Source organism: Eleutherodactylus coqui, chromosome 6, assembly GCF_035609145.1.
Source record: "Eleutherodactylus coqui strain aEleCoq1 chromosome 6, aEleCoq1.hap1, whole genome shotgun sequence".
Lineage (NCBI taxonomy): Eukaryota > Metazoa > Chordata > Amphibia > Anura > Eleutherodactylidae > Eleutherodactylus > Eleutherodactylus coqui.
In genome coordinates, this window is record NC_089842.1 from 151,641 (window position 1) to 173,251 (window position 21,611).

The 21,611-nt window shown below is 48.2% G+C and overlaps 1 protein-coding gene across 1 annotated transcript in view; it reads right to left on the reverse strand.

Annotated features, from left to right (window-relative positions):
- Positions 1-258: 258 nt before the first annotated feature.
- Positions 259-21,611, reverse strand: part of BACE1 (beta-secretase 1) — a 66,847-nt gene continuing 45,494 nt past the window's right edge. The window contains exons 3-9 of the mRNA XM_066606018.1: positions 21,348-21,564; positions 20,139-20,276; positions 19,858-19,992; positions 17,706-17,807; positions 15,144-15,293; positions 13,421-13,592; positions 259-5,085 (exon numbers count right to left, since the gene is read on the reverse strand). Of these exons, the coding sequence (XP_066462115.1) occupies positions 4,844-5,085; positions 13,421-13,592; positions 15,144-15,293; positions 17,706-17,807; positions 19,858-19,992; positions 20,139-20,276; positions 21,348-21,564 (1,156 nt within the window). The 3' untranslated portion in view covers positions 259-4,843. The remainder of the gene's footprint in view (positions 5,086-13,420; positions 13,593-15,143; positions 15,294-17,705; positions 17,808-19,857; positions 19,993-20,138; positions 20,277-21,347; positions 21,565-21,611) is intronic.

Sequence of the window (21,611 nt, forward strand, 5' to 3'; positions counted from 1 at the left end):
GACCCCGTACACAGGGCATATTATGAGGAGCTGGGAGAACAAGATGGACACTGGTCACAGTGGCACTTACCACGCTCCCTCCCGGAGGGACACATGTAGCCTTGGCCAGGAAAGCGCTGGGCCTCTTCCGGGCACCCCATGGAAAGGGATGCCCAATAACTTTGCAAAGAAGGATAGGGGTTGTCATGGGTGATGCCACCGTTCCGTTATCCACTTGAAAAAACCCTCGGCGGTAAATAATTGAGCCGCAGACTGGAGTAACGTACCTCAGGTTCCTGGGAACGGTCAGGGCCTGGCAAAACTTTACTTCGTATAAATGCACAGTTTACACAGAATGGACGCGCAGGCAAACACTATTATAGTACCTCTACACAGTGATCTTTATAGTACCTCTACACAGTGATCTTTAGGCACAGGATGGCCATGTAGAAACAGCAAGATTAAAGTACCTCTGCACGGGAATTTGGCCTTAACTCGCCACCAACACGCTAATGCTCTCTCTCTCTTTTTTGGGGATCACTACTCCACGTTTTTGGGGATCACTACTCCACGGTCACTGGCATACAGATATTTGGGAACCGGTCTTCCTCCTCCATTCTTCACCACATTGGAGTTGAAGGTACCCCTATGTGGCTGGCACTCTCAATGGAACTCCCATAATCGAAGAATCAAAAGCTAAAAAGCTCCCAACACACCCAAAGTACTCGAATTTATATCTTCACTCATACCACGTGACAAGACAAATTGATACATTGAAAGGATCTCCCAGTCTCTTGCAAACACTTAACTCCTCATTTGCTGTAGCTGTGCAATACACATAACAGAATGACCAGACACTTTTGCACAGAGCATCTACACAAGACATTACATCTATGACACTTATGGAGGGGCCAGCAATATAGACTTCTGGCCACTACAGTGAGACCTAAGAGCCATATTTGAGAACCTCCACAGGAAAACTCGGAATTCTTCCCATTTCCGGTGCTGATATATAGCTGGACTTGGAGTCGGCATTAATATGTGCAAACAGTTGACTATTTCGAGAGTTGAATAGTTTGTGGCTGACTGACCAGACATGACTAATAACGTGCAAGACGTGGAATTTCTATGAAGAAATCTGCAGATTGTTCAGATTTGTAGTCTATGTGCTGGTGCAGATTTTCCTGCAAGTTATGCGAAAAAGAAAAATGCTTCTGAAATCAACAATAGTAGATCTTCCTGCTGATCTGTGGCTAATCACAGCAAAATAGGCAATAATTGGGTACGGTGGAGATTTTAAAGGGTTTTTCGAGGATGTAAACCTTTGTTCTTATGTAAGCTAAATACTCCACTAAGTACGCTGCGACCTTATTTCACTGCCCCCTGCGCTCTGTGATTGTTTATCTCAGTGATCTTCTATAGCCAATGATTTGCTGTAGGACTCACATGTCCAGGTCAGCAGCAACCACGAAGGACAGAGTGGTTGTGGCGCAATAAGTAACTGCACTATTGAGAAACTTTCGGCTCGACCCGGCAGCTGAAAATGCTCTCATCGAGGGGAATAGGCCGGATGGAGCCGAAAGCAGTGAAAACAGACAAAGAGGTGCAGCTCTTGGGTGAGAGCTGCAGCCCGCTCGTTCTAGTGATCGCCACAACAAGACCGCCACTGATCCCTTTAAGGTGGCAGGTTACTTTTAAGATGACATCCCCACATCATTACGCCACCTCCACCGTCCTAATCCTTTCACACCTGACAGGAAGGGGTCATCGATTCATGCTGATTATGCCAAATTCAAACCCTTCTATCAACACGGTGCAACTGAAATCCGGATCCATTGGACCAGATGTTTTTCTGCTGTTCAGTGACACAATTTTTGTGCTCTTTTGCCCGCTGGAGTCGCCTTTCTGTTTCTAGACCGCGATGGCGCTGGAACTGGTCATCTGCTGTTATAAAGTAGCCCATCTGTACTAAGGAACGGCGAGCTGTGTGTTACATTAGTTGGTGATTTGTTTCCGTCCACAGGATCCCCTTTCATTGGATGTTTTCCTCGCTCGCGCCATTCTCTGTATAGTCTCCACACTGCTACACAAGAACCCCCTCCCCCCTGTGGTTGACCATGAGAACCTGGCTAGTTTAGCACCAATGACCGGCCTCATTGGAAGTCGCTGCAATCGCTGGATTTTCCCATCTAATGTGGATCCGCACTGAAACTGATCCACAGAACACATTACGTGATTTTATGCTGCACTCCGGGGTCACGGGGGGAATTACCATACAGGGAAGCACCAATAGTAGAAGGCCTGGGGCCCCAATAAAGAGGCAGGGCTCTAATAAAGGGACCATTCAGTGTATGTGGCAATTACCCAATAACAATTAATTGAAACAGGAAATAAAAATGCAGATTGTTTTGATTGTTACAGATTGTTTTAGTACATAGCTATAACAATTATTGTTTGTGATCGTCATTTACATTTAAAGTGTTAAGAAAATTGTTTTGTCTCTGATTTAATCGCAGTCCTTCCCCTTCATCCGGCTTCATCCTTCTTTTGGATCCACGCTGGAAGATCTGGGGCGTCCATCTTCCTGGGTAAGAGTTGTCTATGCAATGTGATAAGAGGTGCGATTGCATAGTACCATATAATGCTGCGCAGCCCAACGTATAAGGCATGTGCTCCTCGTGCCCCCAAATGGCGTATGCTGCCTCTGATGCAAGGTCTTATCCAGGGGGCTTCTGTTACACAAGGATCTGATAGATCTCCTTCTCCAGTCTGAACAGATAGAAAACGTCTAGAACACTAAAGATCCCAAGTGGCATAATAGAATTCGAAATAATGAGAGTTCTCTGGAAATGTCTGTTTTAGTAAATACTTGAATTTTCCTGAAGTTTTGAACATCTTTATTTACAACTCTGCTTTGTACCCTTCCTGTTATTCCTTCTGGAAATGTATGATTATCCAGTTGGGCAGACAGACTGTCTCACCCTATGGACGACAATGTATTCTGCCACAGCCGACAGCAGATTCATGGGAAATACAAGTATTTCCTATGACCGATAAGTCAGGAAAGCTGTGAGTCCTCTTTAAGTGTCTTTCATGTTAATGTTGCACAAGCATAATGCGGGCCCAATTCTTGTCCCATATTACAGTTGCTGCCCCATCCATGCGTCTGGTCATCTGAACGTTTTGCTTCTATATTATGGACACAGAAATGCATCCAGGTTGCATTCATTTGGAAGTGACCTTAAAGAGGTCTTCCTATCTTGGCTAAGCATGGCCAAGATGGGAACACTACTGATTACAACATGGTTGGGACAACAGAAACAGCATGGCTTGACTAAGCTACACTATTTTTGGAACTTCCATATGGGAGTTACACAGTTGCTACAGCTCACGAATTATGGAAACAACATAGCTCGATGTGCTTTGCTGCTTGCATAGCTCCCATTGACTAGCTACGGAAAGCATGAAGCGCAGGGCCCTCTTCTATTTCCATCCTCCAGGCCACTGCATTAAGGTTGGATAGGCGCAGTGGTGGCCGTAACTCACAATAGCTGAGGGTTCCAGGGGTGGGACCCATGCCTATGAGATATGCCATAAAAGTCTGAGATGGGAATACCTTTTAACCTTCTTTTAGGTGCTGCCAATTTCACCAACAAGCAGAAACTTGTGGTTTATGGAGTATAACGAAAAACGTGTTCAGTTTAGGAACATCAAATTAAAGGGCCACTTCGGCGAAAACACATTTTTTCACCCCTGCCCCCTCATCTGATTGCCTGTCACACTCTGTAGATCTCCTCTGTGTATTCCAGCCACTTCCTACAGTGCAGTCCCCTCGTCAGCCACTATCTTGATCTATCCCATCATGCATCAGCACACCTAAGTCATTTTTTTCTGCAATTCTCATTAGCTCATATAGTTTTTTAAGTAAGCTACAAGTATACAGTCATGAGGATGAGCTGTGATCTCCTCTATTATACCTGTGTGACCATCATCCGTAGCTGACAAGAATGACAGTCCTCCTTCAGGCAGGTCTTGTCTAACAGCATCACACAGACTGAGAAAAAGGGGCACATAGCTTGAAGTAGATCTGAGCGGCTCAGAACTGAGATCACATGACCATCTGAGAAGAAAGAGGCCGGGGGTCTCCGTTATTTCTCTCCAACTGAAGTTACGCTAGCTGGCCTATATATACTGGGGGAGGGCCACATAATGAGTGGGGGGAAAAAATTCACCCGAGGGGCCCTTTAATAAGGTTCCCTGTTTCATAGTAAAGACTTGGTCCTTTGTGTAAGGTAGCCCTTGTAGACTGCAATGGGATATCTAAGCTTCTGACACTCACTGTCATGCTTGAACCATTCATAGTGTATGGGTGCCACTAGCACACCTGTAAGTGAACGGCCATACCTCCCTGCAACTACGGGGCTGGTATGGAGTCTTCCAACCTCCTCCATGTTCTGCTCGTTGCTTCTGCCCCTTGAACACGATTTCCTTTGTCTTTTCAGTAATGTTCACTTAGTCACCAGTAAACCAAGGCCCACATGACAGAGTGTTAAGCATGACTAGCGGGGGATGCAGTTTCGGTTAGTCTTCAGTATGGCTTTGTGTAAATAGAAGCTCCCTCCGCCCCATCATATTTGGCGCGGTTACAGAAGATGATGCATTTTTGCTTAATCACAAGTGAGAGATTGAGGCTGTATTGTAAAGCTGCAAAATAATCCATCATTTGGCTGATTCATGTCCTGCCTGTTCTGGTAGACCCTGCCCGGGCAGGACCAGTGGCTGTTTTATAGCGAGCCCCCATTGCCCAGGCCACGTTCTCTTACTGCCCCCTGTTGGCAGCTGTGGATGGTAGAGATGTCGTTTCTTATTTCAGCAGGGAAATATCATCAGCAAAATCATCCTGTGATCGTCTTAGACAGCGAAAGCAGCGCCACTGGAACAGCATTAGACAGAGCGGGAGCATGAAGAGGGCACAGACACCCGCCATTACATAGGCCGTGGTCATCAATGCCGATTCATCCAGCTGCGGGGTGTTATAGCCACAGTCTTCCAAGTCTGATGCATAAAATGGACCATCCACGGAGGCCTTGCGGGAATAGTCATGAACTGCAAGATAAAACAACAACAAGGCGTAAAGAAAAACCTTTAATGGCTTGAGTTACAAAACCTCCTACTTATAAATACTCTTACTTTTTTTCTTCCACAGTCCATTGTAACTGAACCCTTTTTGGAACTACCAGTATTCTAAGACACTTAGTGAAAAAAACAAAAAATGCAATACCTGAATGGCCACAGAGCAGCCACAATCGCCATAAGTTAGGCACACTCCTCATAGGGCAGGCGCAATCGCCGTAAACCTTAATAGAATGCAGTCAGCCAGGCTATGATATGGAGGAGCAAGTTGTTCAGTGTAGACTAATGTGCAGCCAGCCACTCAACCCAACCCAGATTGGTGAGGAGCGACTGCAAACTACCATAGCCCGCACATGTGATCGATACCAAAGAAGCCAGCCAAAGATGGGCGCGCCCCACCATACAGGATAGCAACTCTCACTGACAACTTGCTCCTCCATATCATAGCCTGGCTGACTGCATCCCATTAGGGTATACGGCCTGCCCTATGGCGATTGCGTCTGTGGCTGCTCTGCAGCCTTTCAGGTATTGCATTTTTTGGCTTTTTCAGAGAATGTCTTTGTTTTTTTTTTCTCACCTCTGTGAGTTTTAAGTAGTTAATAGTGAGCTAGCCTAGGTTCTGACGTACGCGTGGTGGCCTCGACGTGGCCCGTCAGATGATGCGTTTTGGCCAAAATGCAGAACTTACACCCGCATTTATTAGTAGGTATCAGTATTTTTTGTATGCAGTTAGCCAAAGATTTGGGGGAGCCCAAGATGTCAGCCAGTGTGGCCCACTCTGGAGATACTGGGGAGCCCACTGCTTGTCAGTGAGAGTTGCTATCCTGTATGCTGGGGCGCGCCCATCTTTGGCTGGCTTCTTTGGTATCGATCACATGTGCGGGCTATGGTAGTTTGCAGTCGCTCCTCACCAATCTGGGTTGGGTTGAGTGGCTGGCTGCACATTAGTCTGCACTTAACAACTTGCTCCTCCATATCATAGCCTGGCTGACTGCATTCTATTAAGGTTTACGGCGATTGCGCCTGCCCTATGAGGAGTGTGCCTACCTTATGGCGATTGCGCCTGCTCTGCAGCCTTTCAGGTATTGCATTTTTTGGCTTTTTCAGCGAATGTCTTTGTTTTTTGTTTTTCTTTTACCCGTATTCTACAGACTGCAGAAACCTCTGTTCAGATATCTACTGTTAGAAAAACACAGACTAACAACAGTGATCATAGAAGAACACCACAAAGAAAGTCGCTGCTGGCCAAAGCAAAAATTGAAGCCTGACTCAAGTTTTCCTGAGACCACGGGGATGTTCCACCTTTTAGCAAAAATACACAATATTATGTGTGGAGAAAAAAAAGAACACTGCACACCAAAACTTCATCCCAACCGTGGAGCCTCATCAAGGGGCTTCGTGGCTTGCGGCTATAGTGCAGGGGCTTCGTGGCTTGCGGCTATGGTGCAGGGGCTTCATGGCTTGCGGCTATGGTGCAGGGGCTTCGTGGCTTCCGGCTATGGCGCAGGGGCTTCGTGGCTTGCGGCTATGGTGCAGGGGCTTCGTGGCTTGCGGCTATGGTGCAGGGGCTTCGTGGCTTGCGGCTATGGTGCATGTGAAATTTGTATGTTCAGTAATGTAATATGCTGCAGTTTTCAATTGCAGGTTAAAGAATGTGATATTATTCCAAGTTTTTTGGAACAATAATGCCTCCCCTTCCCCTGTGATTGCACCCTTAGGCTAGTTTCACACAGGCTATTGTGATTTTGCCAAGATAAATCTTCCCACAATTTTGGGCGTCGGCAATGTGTAGTGGCCCAGAGTTAACGGGGCCCTCCATAAGTGTGAATGTGTTTGTCTCATGCCTTTGTATTGTCAGTGTCTTTGATGTGTATTGCACCTCTGCAGCACTGAATGGGTTAATGTCTGGGTTAGGCCGCCTGCAGACGAGCGGGTCGGATCCGGCAGCGAGAATTCTCGCCGCGCGATCCGACCCGAGCGCCTGCAGGGACGAGCGCGTACTCACCCGTGCCTGGCGGCCCCGGCTCTTTCATGTGCATGCGCAGACCGGAGCCGGTGGCCGGGTGAGTGCGTGCCCCGCAGAAAATTAGGACATGCCGCGGTTTGTTTGCCGCGCGAGATTTCGCGCGGCCAAACCGCGGCCATCTGCATAGGAGTGCGTATTTTAATGCACTCCTATGCAAACTTTCAGCGGCGGAAATCCCGCGGCGGGATTTCCGCTCGTGTGCAGGCAGCCTTAGACGTGAGAAATGTATCATGTTGTGTAAGTCATGTGATCATGCTATGTATATGTGTTTGCAAGGATGCTGTGCAAGTCAGTCCAAAAGAGTCTGGGAAGTCAGTCTAAGTCAGTCTGAGTCTGCAAGCGTGCAAGCAGTTAAGCCTGTCTTGAGGAGAAAAAGGAACTTTTATTGAGTAGGAGAAATTGTGCCTCATCTTACAAGGATCCTCCAGATGGAAGAGGCTGAGCGATGGCCTGATGTTTGCCCTGGATCCAATTCACCCAGGACACCTCGTTGCTAGTATGGAGTACTGAGAGAGCAAGTGAGAGGAGCTGCCAAGCAGCACTGAATGCAACTTCAAATTGTGGGTGTGTACTGGTAGAGAGCTGGAGAGAAAGCGAAGAGTCGCCGGGAGCAGAACCCCACAGATAACTGGGACTGTGGATTCTTCTGCCACCCTGAGAATCCTCCCTGTCACACCACTATCCTGTTTGGCACTGGTGTTATGCTGGCTGATGTAACGTTTATGGACTATTAATAGTTTATTCAAGTAAAAAATCTCTACCGACCGTTCCTGGTTTTGCTCAGAAAGATCCCTGTGTGGGGACTATTTACTCCAACTTCTGGATTCACCGCAGAGGACTGAACGGTGACGTCACGAGTGACAAGGACTTTAAGGTAAACCGCGGATTGGTTTTCCCTGTGAAACTCCCCCAGCAGTAACAGGTCCCGAGGAGATGGTAGAGCCCCGTGGCCTTATCTACCCCGCTATCTCCTTGGCTGTGGGCCTGCTCCTCGGACGCTGCAAATCCTTTTTTTTTTTTTTGTGAAGAAGAAACTCGCATCAGATTGCTGCCGCCCGCGATAAAAACACACAATTTTTTTATTGCAAAAGTCAATGGGACTTTCTAATGTTAACATCGCATCACAATGCAAGTTTGCTGCGTTGCGATGCGATAAAAAGGAGGTTCCATAGGAAAATGTAGAAGAAAAAAAATCACACATCACAGAAAGATAGAGCAGGCGCAATTTTTTGTTCTCTCAACATCGCATTAGTGAAAACATTGCAGATGCAAAGGAAACCAGTGTAAATGGCCTGTGTGAAACCACCCTTAGGCCTTATTCACATGGGCTACAAAAACACATGTATGTGAAGCTGATGGTTTCCAGGGGGTTCTTACAGGTTACAAAACATCTCATGTGAAAGAACCCCCTGGAAACCATCAGCTTCACATACATGCATTTTGTAGCCCATGTGAATAAGGCCTTAGGGCCTTTTCAAACGACTGTGTTTTGAGCGTGTGGAAAAGAGTAGGTCCTGCTCTATCTTTCTGCGTCTTCTGCAGCAAAGGCTCCCATAGAAGTCTGTAGGAGGTGCACAAGTATGCAAGTGTGAAATACTGCGCAAAACCTGTGGAAAAGAACACATCTGGACTTTTAATACACGGAAAAGGAGTGTCAGAGGCGCATGTGAACTGGTCCTCCGTGCACATGGCCTGAACTGGACTGTGCATGCAAGGCATCCCAGGAATTCCTCATCAACATAACTTTACAGTTACAGGAGCCATTTGATGGAGGTGCTTGCTGCTAGAGAGGGATCTACAGGTCATTTAATTATAGGGTTCACTTACTATTTGTCCCTGCTGTGTTGATTTTTACCCAGTGTGCTCAATAAAAGGTTTGAGCAGTACAGCTGTCTGTGTGTTTTCTAGAAGTCTCAGACCACATTTTATTAGTGCAGAATGCAGGTAATTCTGTAGGGTTCACTTACTTTTTCTTGCAACTGTATAAGCTTATTATGAGGCTCTGTGACTCAGGTGAAATGTGCAATATATTAGAATTTCTTTAAAAAAATATATATATAATTCTGTAAAATCCATAAAACTTGTAAGGAAGTATAGAAATAAAAACTTTGATGACACTACCAGATTTGGCCTATTGACAGGAGTGGCACTGTTTCACCAGATCCTTTTTCCAGGGATGTCTGTAAAACCTTAATAACTAAAGTCTGCAGAAGATATCAAGAAGCTCTAGAGTAAAGAGCAATGACACACGGGTGTATTATAGACGCATCGATGCATTTGTAATATGAATTAGTGGCCTGGCCTGCCGCGGGTATCCTGATGCTCAGAGTTCAGGTCAGGCTGGGACATAAATGTGACTGCAATAGGCTCCTGTTTCACCTTCCTAAAAGGTAACTTCAAGTTAAGCCTCACTTGTCAGCCATTTTTAAACACGTTTTTTCATGTCTTTCCTCCCCACCTGCTTGCCTGTCACACTCTAGGGGTCTCCTCTGTGTGTTGCAGTCACTTCCTTGCAGTGCAGCCCCTGTCTGATGCTTATCAGGCTCCATCTACATGGTGAGATTTGTTTACTTTCACTTTCAGTCTCATGATACATCAGCACTGCATTAAAGGGGTTGTCCCATTGTGTGATGTGGGTGTGTGCACTTCTGTATGGCCACTACAATGCACTTTGTAATATACATTGTGCAGTGTAAATTGGCCATGCAGAAGTTATTTACTCACCTAGTTGTGCCTCCGCCCCTGTGTTGACGATCCCCTCTCCCTGGCTACGACTAGTTCTTCTTCAGCCGGCTTCTCCAGTAGTCGTACGTGCGCAGTAGAGATCTCCACACGGGGACGAGTCTGGTATTCTTCGCGCATGCCTAGTAGCTCTCTTCAGTCCAGGTCTGCTGTGGTGAGGATCAGGAGTATTCAGCTGTTATGGAGGAGGAGGTAGAGTGTAACGGGGGGCTGTCAGTGTGCTGGTCGGTGTCTGGGGGGAGGGTGGGCTGCTGTCAGTGTGCTGGTTGGGTGTCTGGGGGGAGGGGCAGTGCTGTCACTGCAGGGTGTGTGGTCACATAGACTTCTTGCAGGAGGTGGGGTGTGCTGTCACATAGATTTGTCGCTGTGGGGTGTGCTGTCACATAGACTTGTCGCTGTGGGGTGTTCTGTCACATAGACTTGTCGCTGTGGGGGGTGCTGTCACACAGACTTGTCGCTGTGGGGGGTGCTGTCACATAGATTTGTCGCTGTGGGGATGCTGTCACATAGACTTGTCGCCGTGGGGGGTGCTGTCATATAGACTTGTCGCCGTGGGGTTGCTGTCACATAGACTTGTCGCCGTGGAGTGTGCTGTCACATAGACTTGCCGCTGTGGCGTGTGCTGTCACATAGACTTGCCACTGCCGGGGAAAGAGTGGGGGGGGGGGGGGGGGGGTGTTGTCACAGTAATTTGTCACTGTGGGGTGGGAGGGGGGCTGTGACAGTAATTCATCACAGGGTGTAATCCTGCCTGTGCAGAGAGGGGAGGAGGTGAGTTGTGTCTATTATGAATGGTGGGTCCTGTGTTATCTATATACAGGTGTCACTGTACTTGTGGGGGGGAGGGGCAGGGGGGGGCCTTTAGTGTACTTGTGTGTGGGCACTGTTGTGGGGGGGCACTGTGGAGGGGGGGCTCTGGAGGGCACTGTGGGGGGACACTTTGGAGGGTCTTTATGGGGGGGTACTGTGGAGGGGTCACTGTGGGGGGGGGGGCATTTGGGGAGGCACTGAGGGAGTGTACTGTGGAGGGCACACTGTGTGTGGGCACTGTGGGGGGGTCACTGTGAATGAGGGGACTGTGGTGGGGGCACTGTGGGGGGTGCACTGTGGAGGGGTGACACTGGAGGGGCATGTGTGTGGTTGGGGTACTGTGTGGGTTACTGTGGAAGGCACTGTAGGGGGAGCACTGTTGAGGGGGCACTGTCGGGGGGCGCACTGAGAGGGGTCATTGTGGGGGGTCATTATTGGGGGGACACTGTGGGGGTCACTGGAGGGGGACACTGGGGGGTGCACTGTGTGTGGGCACTGTGGGGGGTGACACTGGAGGGGCATGTGTGTGGTGGGGGCACTGAGAGGGTGTACTGTGGGGGGGGGACTGGGGTGGGTGCACTGTGGGGGGGTGACACTGGTGGGGGCATTGTGGGGGTGCACTGTGGGGGGTGACACTGCGTAGGGGCATGTGTGTGGTTGGGGCACTGAGGGGGTTACTGTGGAGGGTACTGTGGGAGGGGGGTGCACTGTGGGGGGAGCACTGTTGAGGGGGCACTGTGGGGGGCACACTGAGGGGTCATTGTGGGGGGTCATTATTGGGGGGACACTGTGGGGGGTCACTGGAGGGGGACACTGTGGGGGGGTCATTGTGGGGGGTGCACTGTGTGTGGGCACTGTGGGGGGTGACACTGTGAAGGGGCATGTGTGTGGTGGGGGCACTGAGGGGGTTACTGTGGGGGGAGCACTGTTGAGGGGGCACTGTGTGTGGGCACTTTGGGGGTGTATTGTGTGTGGGCACTTTGGGGGTGCACTGTGTGTGGGCATTTTGAGGGTGCACTGTGGGCACTGGAGGGGGACACTTTGGGGGGGGCATGTGTGTGGGGGCAGTGTGGAGGGAGCACTGTGAGGGGGGGCATGTGTGTGTGGCATGTTTGGTGCTACTTTCACTTTCAATGGCAGAGGATCGCGATCCTCTGCTATTGAAAGTACTGGAAGAGATCACGATCTCCTGCTACTGCGGTGACAGCTGTAGCAGGAGATTCCTTCGTCTCCCCGGCATGTCCCCTCATCACTGGACACTGTGACAATGATGTGACAATACTGGGACAGTGTCCAGTGATGAGAGGACATGCCTGGGAGATGAAGGAATCTCCTGCTACAGCTGTCACCGCAGTAGCAGGAGATCGTGATCTCTTCCAGTACTTTCAATAGCAGAGGATCGCGATCCTCTGCCATTGAAAGTGAAAGTAGCACCAAACATGCCACACACACACATGCCCCCCCCCTCACAGTGCCCCGTCCACACTGCCCCCACACACATGCCCCCACACAGTGTCCCCCTCCAGTGCCCACACACAGTGCCCCCTCAACAGTGCTTCCCCCCACAGTAACCCCCTCAGTGCCCCCACCACACACATGCCCCTTCACAGTGTCACCCCCCACAGTGCACCCCCACAATGCCCCCACCAGTTCCACCCTCCACAGTGTCACCCCCCACAGTGCCCACACACAGTGGACCCCCCACAATGACACCCCCCCCCCACAGTGTCCCCCTCCAGTGACCCCCCCACAGTGTCCAGTGATGAGAGGACATGCCGGGGAGATGAAGGAATCTCCTGCTACAGCTGTCACAGCAGTAGATCGCACCGCTCTCACTGCTCTCCCATTGCTCTGAATGGGGCCGGCTGGCTGCCTGCTCCATTCAAAGCAGTGAAGCGTGCGTCTCCATTATGGCGCCGGTCCTCTAGTCATGTGACCGGCGTCATCGGGAGCGCGCACGCTGAGGAGAGAGAGGCAGCAGTGCACCATGGGAACTACCCAGCGGCGCCATCTTTGAAAAATTCTTCAGGCCAGCTTTATAAGGGGAAGAAAAGAAATAAAAAGGTGAGCAGAATATGGATTGTTATGTGTGATGCTGCAGTGTGTGATGCTTCTACTCCACAGGGCATAAATGAGAAAAAAAATCAGTTTGGGCGGCGGGACAACCTCTTTACTACATATAACCTGTATAACTACAGGTTATACCATTTCTGCCTGCTGGGGAACAGTTTAATTATCATTACCTTCTGTAATCATCTATAGAAGCTACACCCAAAAGTATCCAGTCAGGAGGATGAGCTGTGATCTCCTCTAACATACCTGTGTGCCCATCATCAGTACCTGTGAAGGGGGTAGATCCATGTAATTGAATCACACAGACTGAGACACTGATTAGAAACTGAACACAAATCCCAAGTAGATCTGAGGGGGTCAGAACTGTGATCACATGATCATCATCTGAGGAGGAGGAGGCCGGGGGTCTCGGAGAGGAAGAACTGAGATCACACTAGCTTAATCATGAATGAAGAAGAATCCCCAGAGCAGCCCTCAGGGTTATCCATAATTACCTAGTGGTGTTATTGGATTGGTTCCCTTCACAAGTCTGAGCCTGCAGGGATATCCCATTCTCCACCATTACCCTGCAGAATACAGGCTGTTTACAGCAGTCTGTATACCGTGAACGGAATCCCCAACAAGTTCTTTACATAACAAGTCTGAATTATTTCTCACCATGACAGGTGCTGACTGCGAATCCGATGCGTTTACGAGCACGGTCAAAAACAACATAGAAGCCCTCCATGATGACAGCTCCCATAACTGTGCCAGTGGAAGACTGAGATACTGCAAACTTGTAGCAGTCATCCTGAGATGTGGCGATGTCCTCCACGGGGCGAAGGTATTGCTGTGGACAGAAAGAAGACTAATGCAGGACATAAAGCGTGAGAAGGGTTTCAGCGTCCATGGCGCAGCGCCGTCTGTCCGGGAAGGGGGATGGAAACTAGAATTGCTAGGACTATGTAATGCACCTCTTAAGGTCCTGCCGAGAGGAGGCTGAGGATACAGAGTTTACCTTAAAGGGGTTCTCCGGAGTTACAGTAACATCAAAGAGGTCATACTGAAGCCCCGCCCCCTGCCACTTCCATACCCCCCCGCTACTCTTCACTTCTGATTGCCGAGTGATGACATCTTGATTACGAGACATGTGACCGCTGAGGCTAATCACTGGGTGACGTTCTACATGCTGCACTGATAGTGGCCATTTGATTGTATTCCCTTAGGGGGATTCCAGAAGGGTCTGCGCACAATCGTGGCATAAAAAAGCTGCATATTGTTGTTGAAGTTGTAATGGTAAAATATACCATAGTTAAAGGGGTTGTCCCGCGCCGAAACGTTTGTTTTTTTTTTTTCAATAGCCCCCCCGTTCGGCGCGAGACAAACCCGATGCAGGGGTTAAAAAAGAAAACGGGATAGTGCTTACCTGAATCCCCGCGCTCCGGTGACTTCTTACTTACCTGGTGAAGATGGCCGCCGGGATCTTCTCCCTCGGTGGACCGCAGGTCTTCTGTGCGGTCCATTGCCGATTCCAGCCTCCTGATTGGCTGGAATCGGCACGTGACGGGGCGGAGCTACAAGGAGCCGCTCTCCGGCACGAGCGGCCCCATTCAGAAAAGAAGAAGACAGGACTGCGCAAGCGCGTCTAATCCGGCGATTAGACGCTGAAAATCAGACGGCACCATGGAGACGAGGACGCTAGCAACGGAACAGGTAAGTGAATAACTTCTGTATGGCTCATAATTAATGCACGATGTACATTACAAAGTGCATTAATATGGCCATACAGAAGTGTATACCCCCACTTGCTGCCGCGGGACAACCCCTTTAAGTCTATGGAAAGCATGCATTGCTGGATTATCGCTGCGAGTAAAGCAATGCAATATTGTCCGTGGACAGAAGGCTTAAGGCCTCATGTCCACTGGGAAATTCGGGCCCGCACAGATTCTCCATGCAGAATCCTGCAGCGGGTCTCTCCTTTCCCGCAGTCATGAGGCCTCAAAATCGATTATACTTACCTGTCCGGACGCTGCGGATCTCCTGTGGCCCAGCAGATGTGCTCGGCACGCCGGCAGCATGCCGCGCACTTTTTAAAAAAAAACCAAACTTCTGCTCTCCCACGGCACAGCACAAATACAACTGCGGGTGTTTTCTCGCACGTGCGATCCGCACCTCAGGGAAAAATGTCATCTGCAGGTATTTCATTACCTGCAGGTGTCCAATGATTGCCTATGGGCACGGATTTGCTAATTCTATTTTGCCTGTGGACATTGCACCTAAGGAGGAATATATTACTGGCTGTTGAAAATTGTGGCACAATTGCAAAATAATCTGACTTTTTGCCCTTTAACAGTTGCCTTGTCCATGATGGCTCCATATCCAGGGGCTTCAGGATCCTCACCTGTGGCAAAATGGTGATGCGGAAAGACTCGTTGGTGGCTTCTCCCATCAGATAGAGCGAGATTGCTGGGAAGATATTCCAGGGCGTCGTGCCTTCCTGCCAGCACACCAGCTGCTCTCCCAACCAAAACCCATCAGGAAACTTCTCCGTCTATAAAACATAGGAATAAATGGTGGCAGACAGAATGGTGCAAATGGGCAGAAAGCAAACAGAATCCGCTCAGAATGGGGAGGGGGGAGTTATTACGGCTACGATACCACACTTGTATAGTTTGGCTTTTTTTTTGCTGTACTACTTTTATTTTTTTCAAAGACATTTAATTTGTTTAACATATTTTTTTTCCACCATCTTCTGCACACACTTAAAGGGGTTGTCCCGCGGCAGTAAGTGGGGTTATACACTTCTGTATGGCCATATTAATGCACTTTGTAATATACATTGTGCATTAAATATGAGCCATACAGAAGTTATACACTTACCTTCCCTGCGCTGGCGTCCCCATCTCCATGGTGCCGTCTATTTTCAGCGTCTAATCGCCCGATTAGACGCACTTGCGCAGAAGGGTCTTCTCCCTTCTGGTCGGTCCGGGCACGAGCGGTGTTCTGGCTCCGCCCCCTTCTACGCGTCATCGCGTAGCTCCGCCCCATCACGTGTGCCGATTCCAGCCAATCAGGAGGCTGTAATCGGCAATGGACCGCACACGTGACGGGGCGGAGCTACGCGATGAAGTGTAAAAGGGGCAGAGCCAGAACGCCGCTCGTGCCCGGACCGACCAGAAGCGATTAGACGCTGAAATTAGACGGCACCATGGAGACGGGGACGCCAGCGCAGGGAAGGTAAGTGTATAACTTCTGTATGGCTCATATTTAATGCACAATGTATATTACAAAGTGCATTAATATGGCCATACAGAAGTGTATAACCCCACTTGCTGCCGAGGGACAACCCCTTTAAGGGGTTAAAGGGCCATTGTTCACAATGCAGCTCTCCCCCAGTATATATGTCAGCTAGTGTGACCTTGCTTCTTCCTCTCGGAGACCCCCGGCCTCCTCCTCAGATGGTCATGTGACCTCAGTTCTTACTTGCTCAGATCTACTTGGGTTTATGTGTTCAGCTTCTAGTCAGTGTCTCGGACTGTGTGATGCTGTTACATGAATCTACTGTAAGGCTTCATTCACACGTGGCAGTTCATTTGCAATAAAAAAAAGAGTGCATTGGTGAAACCATGTGTGTTTTTACTCTGTTTGCAGTAAAATGTGGCAAAAAATGCACACGTTTTTACAAATGCACTTTTTGGTATGGTTTTTATTGCAATCAAACTGCCCGTGTGAATGGAGCTTCAGGTTGTGCTGGGATCTGTATTTCTATGGATTTCCAGGAGCAGACTGCCTCAGGTGTGGGATGATTTAGCTCAGTGTGGAGTTCTCCAGTCAGCCAATCCCGTTTGGTCTGCTGCACATAAATACCAGCCTCTCTGGCTAGAGGATGTTGGTTTCCCAACACCCAGTGTTTTCATTAATGGATGTTGATGTGTAGGTGTGAACAGGTGTGTCTGTTTAGGTGGCCTGATGTGGTGTATGAACTGTCCTGTTCCATGTGTTATGTATTCCTTTGTGTGTTGGTGTGAACGGTGTTCTGTCCTACTTTGGATCATTTACCATCAAGAGCGAGATAGGTCCTAAGGTTCCAACGTAGGGCCTATTAGGACGATCGCCCTACAGACAGGATTCATGGGGACGATGTCTTGTGAGAGTAGGGACCCATGAGACAGCGAGGACCCTTGTTGTGGGCTTGTGAGCTTAAGTATATTGGCCAAAATACAAACCAATACCTCATACCATATCTGTTCCATTTGTTTATGCGTGCAGGTATGGGAGGTGAGTGTTTGTCACTCTTTATGTATCACTCTTTATGTATGTATGTCTGCCTGCAAGTCCCATCCTAATTCTAAAGTTCATGTAAGAACTAGATGTAACACCTTCCACAAAAACTGCCTAGAGGGGACACAGACACCCCCGTCACAGGTACTGATGATTGTCACACAGGTATAATAGAGGAGATCATAGGTCATCCTCCTGACTGTATACTTATGGGCTGTAGCTTATTTGAGTGAATATAAAAGGTAATGATAATTAAACTGTCTCTCCCGGCAGGCAGAAATGGTATAACCTGTAGCTTATGCTGTGCTGATGCATCATGGGATTAAAGGTGAAAGTTAGAAAAATCTCACCATCAAGATGGAGTCTGATAAGCATCAGACAGGGGGCTGCACTGCACAGAAGTGGCTGCAATATACAGAGCATGCCCCCACAGTGTGACGGGAAATCAACTGCGTGGGGGTAGGGTAGGCATGGAAAATGTGTTTTTGACGGAGTAGTCTCTTAAGTCTCTATAGGTTTTTAGCCTTTGGAAGTAAACAAGAACTTTCCTATGCACCAAAAACGAAAGGAACTAAAGTGGAAAAAATATCCTTTAATGTCCCACGTTGTGTGTATGAATGCAGTATGTATGGAAGCGAAAACTATTCTGGGTCCGAATATCAGCTTAGCATCGCTAACTTACCGAGGAGGCAGCTTTAATCGCTTTTACAGCTTCATCAAACACTCGCTTCGGCAGCCGCAGGTTTGTGGTTCCACTATCAACGATGCTCTTATCATAGTTGTACTGGGAACATAAAGATGCCAGAAGAGTCGTCAACCAGATGCTAATGTCCTCCACGAAGAAGTGAGACGCAGTGACATCAGCAGTTGTAACTGGCGGTGGTTCAGGAGCCGATCGTTTGACCTTAGGGCTCATGCACACGGGTGTATTGCCACTGTGTATTATACACGCATATTTCCCGTGCGTAACACGTGGTGAATGGAGGAAGTGAAAGTCAAGGGACATTCACTCATCCATTCACAGCGGCGTGTGAACACTGCGTATCGATAACGCAGAGGTAAATTGCAGCATGCTCCATTTCTCTGCACACAATACGCAGGCCTTGATTGGGCTGCGGATGAAACGAAGGGGTGGCGTTTCCATATGCATCCCCAACCCCCACGTGACATCATATTCCCGGCATGCGCAGTGCCAATCACCGCCCTATGTGGTTTCTTCTGGCAGAGTCTATGGGCTATAATGTGTACAACGCTGCAGCAGACTCATAGCGTTGTTCGCATATGCCCATGTGAATGAGCCATAAGGTGCAGCAATGCTCAGCTGCAACCTCCACCTGTGACTGGGTCTCCCTGCCTCAGAGATGTCAAAATTCTGTAAAAAAAAAAGTCGCCCTGCTGGTGAAAAAAACAGCGACTCTTATAAATCCCCACAGCCGCAATCACAATGTAGAAGCGCAATGAACACACAAGTGGCATTAATGTCTGTAAGGTCTCCTTCAGATGGACATATTTGCACGTGTATCATGAAGATATCAATAGGTTCGCTCTCATGTCCCATTTTTGCACGTGTGGAAATATATGCAGCATGCTTTATTTTTGGGGCACATTTGCGGACCAAGGGTCCCCACAGAATTCTATGGGAGTTGCACAAAAAAAGTGCTCAGTGCACGTGCAAATGCATAAGACCTCATTAGGCTAAATAACGATGAGCGCACAAATCTACCTCACTCATTGTGCAGATATGTTGTGCAGAAGCGTCCGTGTGAAGGAGCCCTAATAGGAAGAGGATATTACACAGAGGCATTATTAGGAGGGGACGCAGTCCAGGAATGAATCGCTGTTGGGTCCTGGATTCGCCCATTGGCACCGTGCGGTTCTAGTGCACTTTGTGTATTTTATAAAGGACTAGCTGATATATCCGGCTTCGCCCGAGTTAATTTGGTACTGGTGTTTATCTTATGAAGTCGTGGTTACTTTAGAGATACCGGGAAAAAAATATGTGAACCATTTTGCATGGTTCTCTACGTTACCCAGGAAACACCACGGAAGGTAACGATGCCACGTTTCCTTTATATAAAAGGACATCAGGAAGTGAGAGAATTAGATTCCGTATGTAAAATTTGGACGCTAATTCTTTTGCGCTTAGAATTGAATAATTGACTTGGGACCCATTAGCTTTTCCTATTTATGACATAATCAATGCTCCTGCCAAATTACATGGGGAAGTGAGAGAATTAGATTCCGTACGTAAAATTGGGACGCTAATTCTTTTGCGCTTAGAATTGAATAATCGAGTTGGGACCTATTTACTTTTCTATTTATGACACAATCAATGCTCATGCCAAATTTCAAGTTTTTATGACATCGGGAAGTGAGAAAATTAGATTCCGTACATAAAATTTGGACGCTAATTCTTTTGCGCTTAGAACTGAATAATCGAGTTGGGACCCATTAACTTTTTCTATTTATGACATAATCAATGCTCGTGCCAGATTTCATGTTTCTACGACATCGGGAAGTGAGAGAATTAGTGGCAATAATGGAAATCGAACGATCTACGTGGGGGGGGGGGCGTAACTGTCGACGACGCTCGCATGCACGCCACCTATCGTAGGATAGATGTACTATGCCAGTAATCTTCCCAGGAGTGTACTCAACAACTTCCCAAAGTTTCATGGCGATCGGATGAATGGTGTAGTAGCGCATAAAGGACAAACAGACAGACACACACACACACACACGCATACATTCAATTTTATATATATAGATATAAAGCGCACTAAGCCGAAGGTTTCATGACCAACACTAAAAACACCTGAACCTACAATGCTCACCTCCTTACAGTCCATCATGAGATCCTGGCCGTTGATTTCAATCTTTACAATGATGACCTCGTAGTACCACTCCTTTCTGATTGGTGTGTACCATATATTACCAACATACAGGGATGAGTCAATCCCGCCAATGACCTAGAGAAATGGCATTCAGGATTAGTAATGCTTAGAATAAATATAATATCGTACCGTGATGCAACGGTGACATCACAGACGGTAGCACAATCCTTGACCAATGTGATGGCTAGAAAGCAGGACGGGAATGATGATCCTGTACTCACCATGCTTCCCCCCACTGAGGCCGATGTGTTGCCCTCCTTGATGGGATATCCTGTCCCACACAACTGCAGTGAAAAGATATTCGGGACCCGTGTTTGCTTTACTAGAGAGTCGAAGAATGGTTCCAGTGTGTCGTCCGGCTGAAAGGAAACAGGAGGAAGATAGATTCATTCCAGGAGTTCTGTATCCGCGCCAGAAAGGAAAACTAAATGTAAGCCTGGATGGGTTCAGACATTGCAGAATTTGACTCAAATTCATGCAAACTTGCACTGGAGGAGATTTTGCCAAAAAAGTGACACAAATTTGACCAACTGCATTCATGGCAAAATGCACAAGACAATGAAACCCATTGAGCCCATGCTAATGTTCTAAGCTACATCAGACAAGGCTTTGAACCGTGGCTTTTTTGTCTAAGCATCGGTCCACGCTGCACTGGTACGCTCATTAAGCCTCTCTGTCTTAGGGTTCCATCTGAATCGTCAAAAATGGCTTGCCGGCTAAACCCTGGATACAACCACAGGCTTTCATTACTAAAGCGGAGACCAATAAGGTCTCCTTTGCACCAGGTTTTCATTCCTTTACAGTATTTGTGCCCAGACAACTACACTATTCTGTCTGGCACAAAAGTAGGAAAAGAATAGAAACCTTATTGGTCTCCATTTTAGGAATGGCAGCCAACGTTTCTATCCAGGGTTCCTTCTTACTGTTGTTTTGGGCAATTCAGATGGACAAACTATTGCAACGTGAACTCGGGCGAGTGCGATTTTCTCTGCCCCGTTTTAATCACAGCCGTATAACGGGACAAAATCACTGAAGATGGGATTTCAGTGGGTTCGCCTCACAACCTCTTCTCCTGGCCATGATTTGTATGGTCGTGAATGGATAGACCTGCCCTGTAGTTAAACTACGTGCGGGGAAGATCGGGTGGCCGCTATCTTCTCCCTGTTTTTTCAAACTCCTGCACTCTGGTGCAGAGTTTGAAAAGCTGGAGAAGGGGGGAGGGATTCCCCTCATTCAAGTGCAACTATGCTTCGTGCCGCCGAGTGTTGCGACTACGATAGTAGGAGCAAGTGGGAATATGCGTTTGCAATACACGGTGACAATACGCCTGTGTGAATGAGCCCGGAGTTGGAGTCGCTTGCTTTCAGTTGCACTATATTCCCTTTAATGTGTCATGGAGGGACAAGTTACAAGACATTCCTGTTACTTACCCTCGCAATTTCTGCATATGCAAGTCCCAGAATTCCCTCCCAATTGGAGCCATTGATGAAAAACTTGTCAGAGTCCGTTATGGCTGCAATATTTGCTGTAATGGTGACGTTGGGGCCATGTGGGATGGTAACCAAGTCTGTACCCAGTTCTCCCTCCCATTTTCCCTGAGTATACGGAACATACACTCCTCTTCGGACATCCCGGTATGTTCTGGACCTGTAAACACATGATAAGGTAGTCTGAGAGGTCAACGTATCATATAC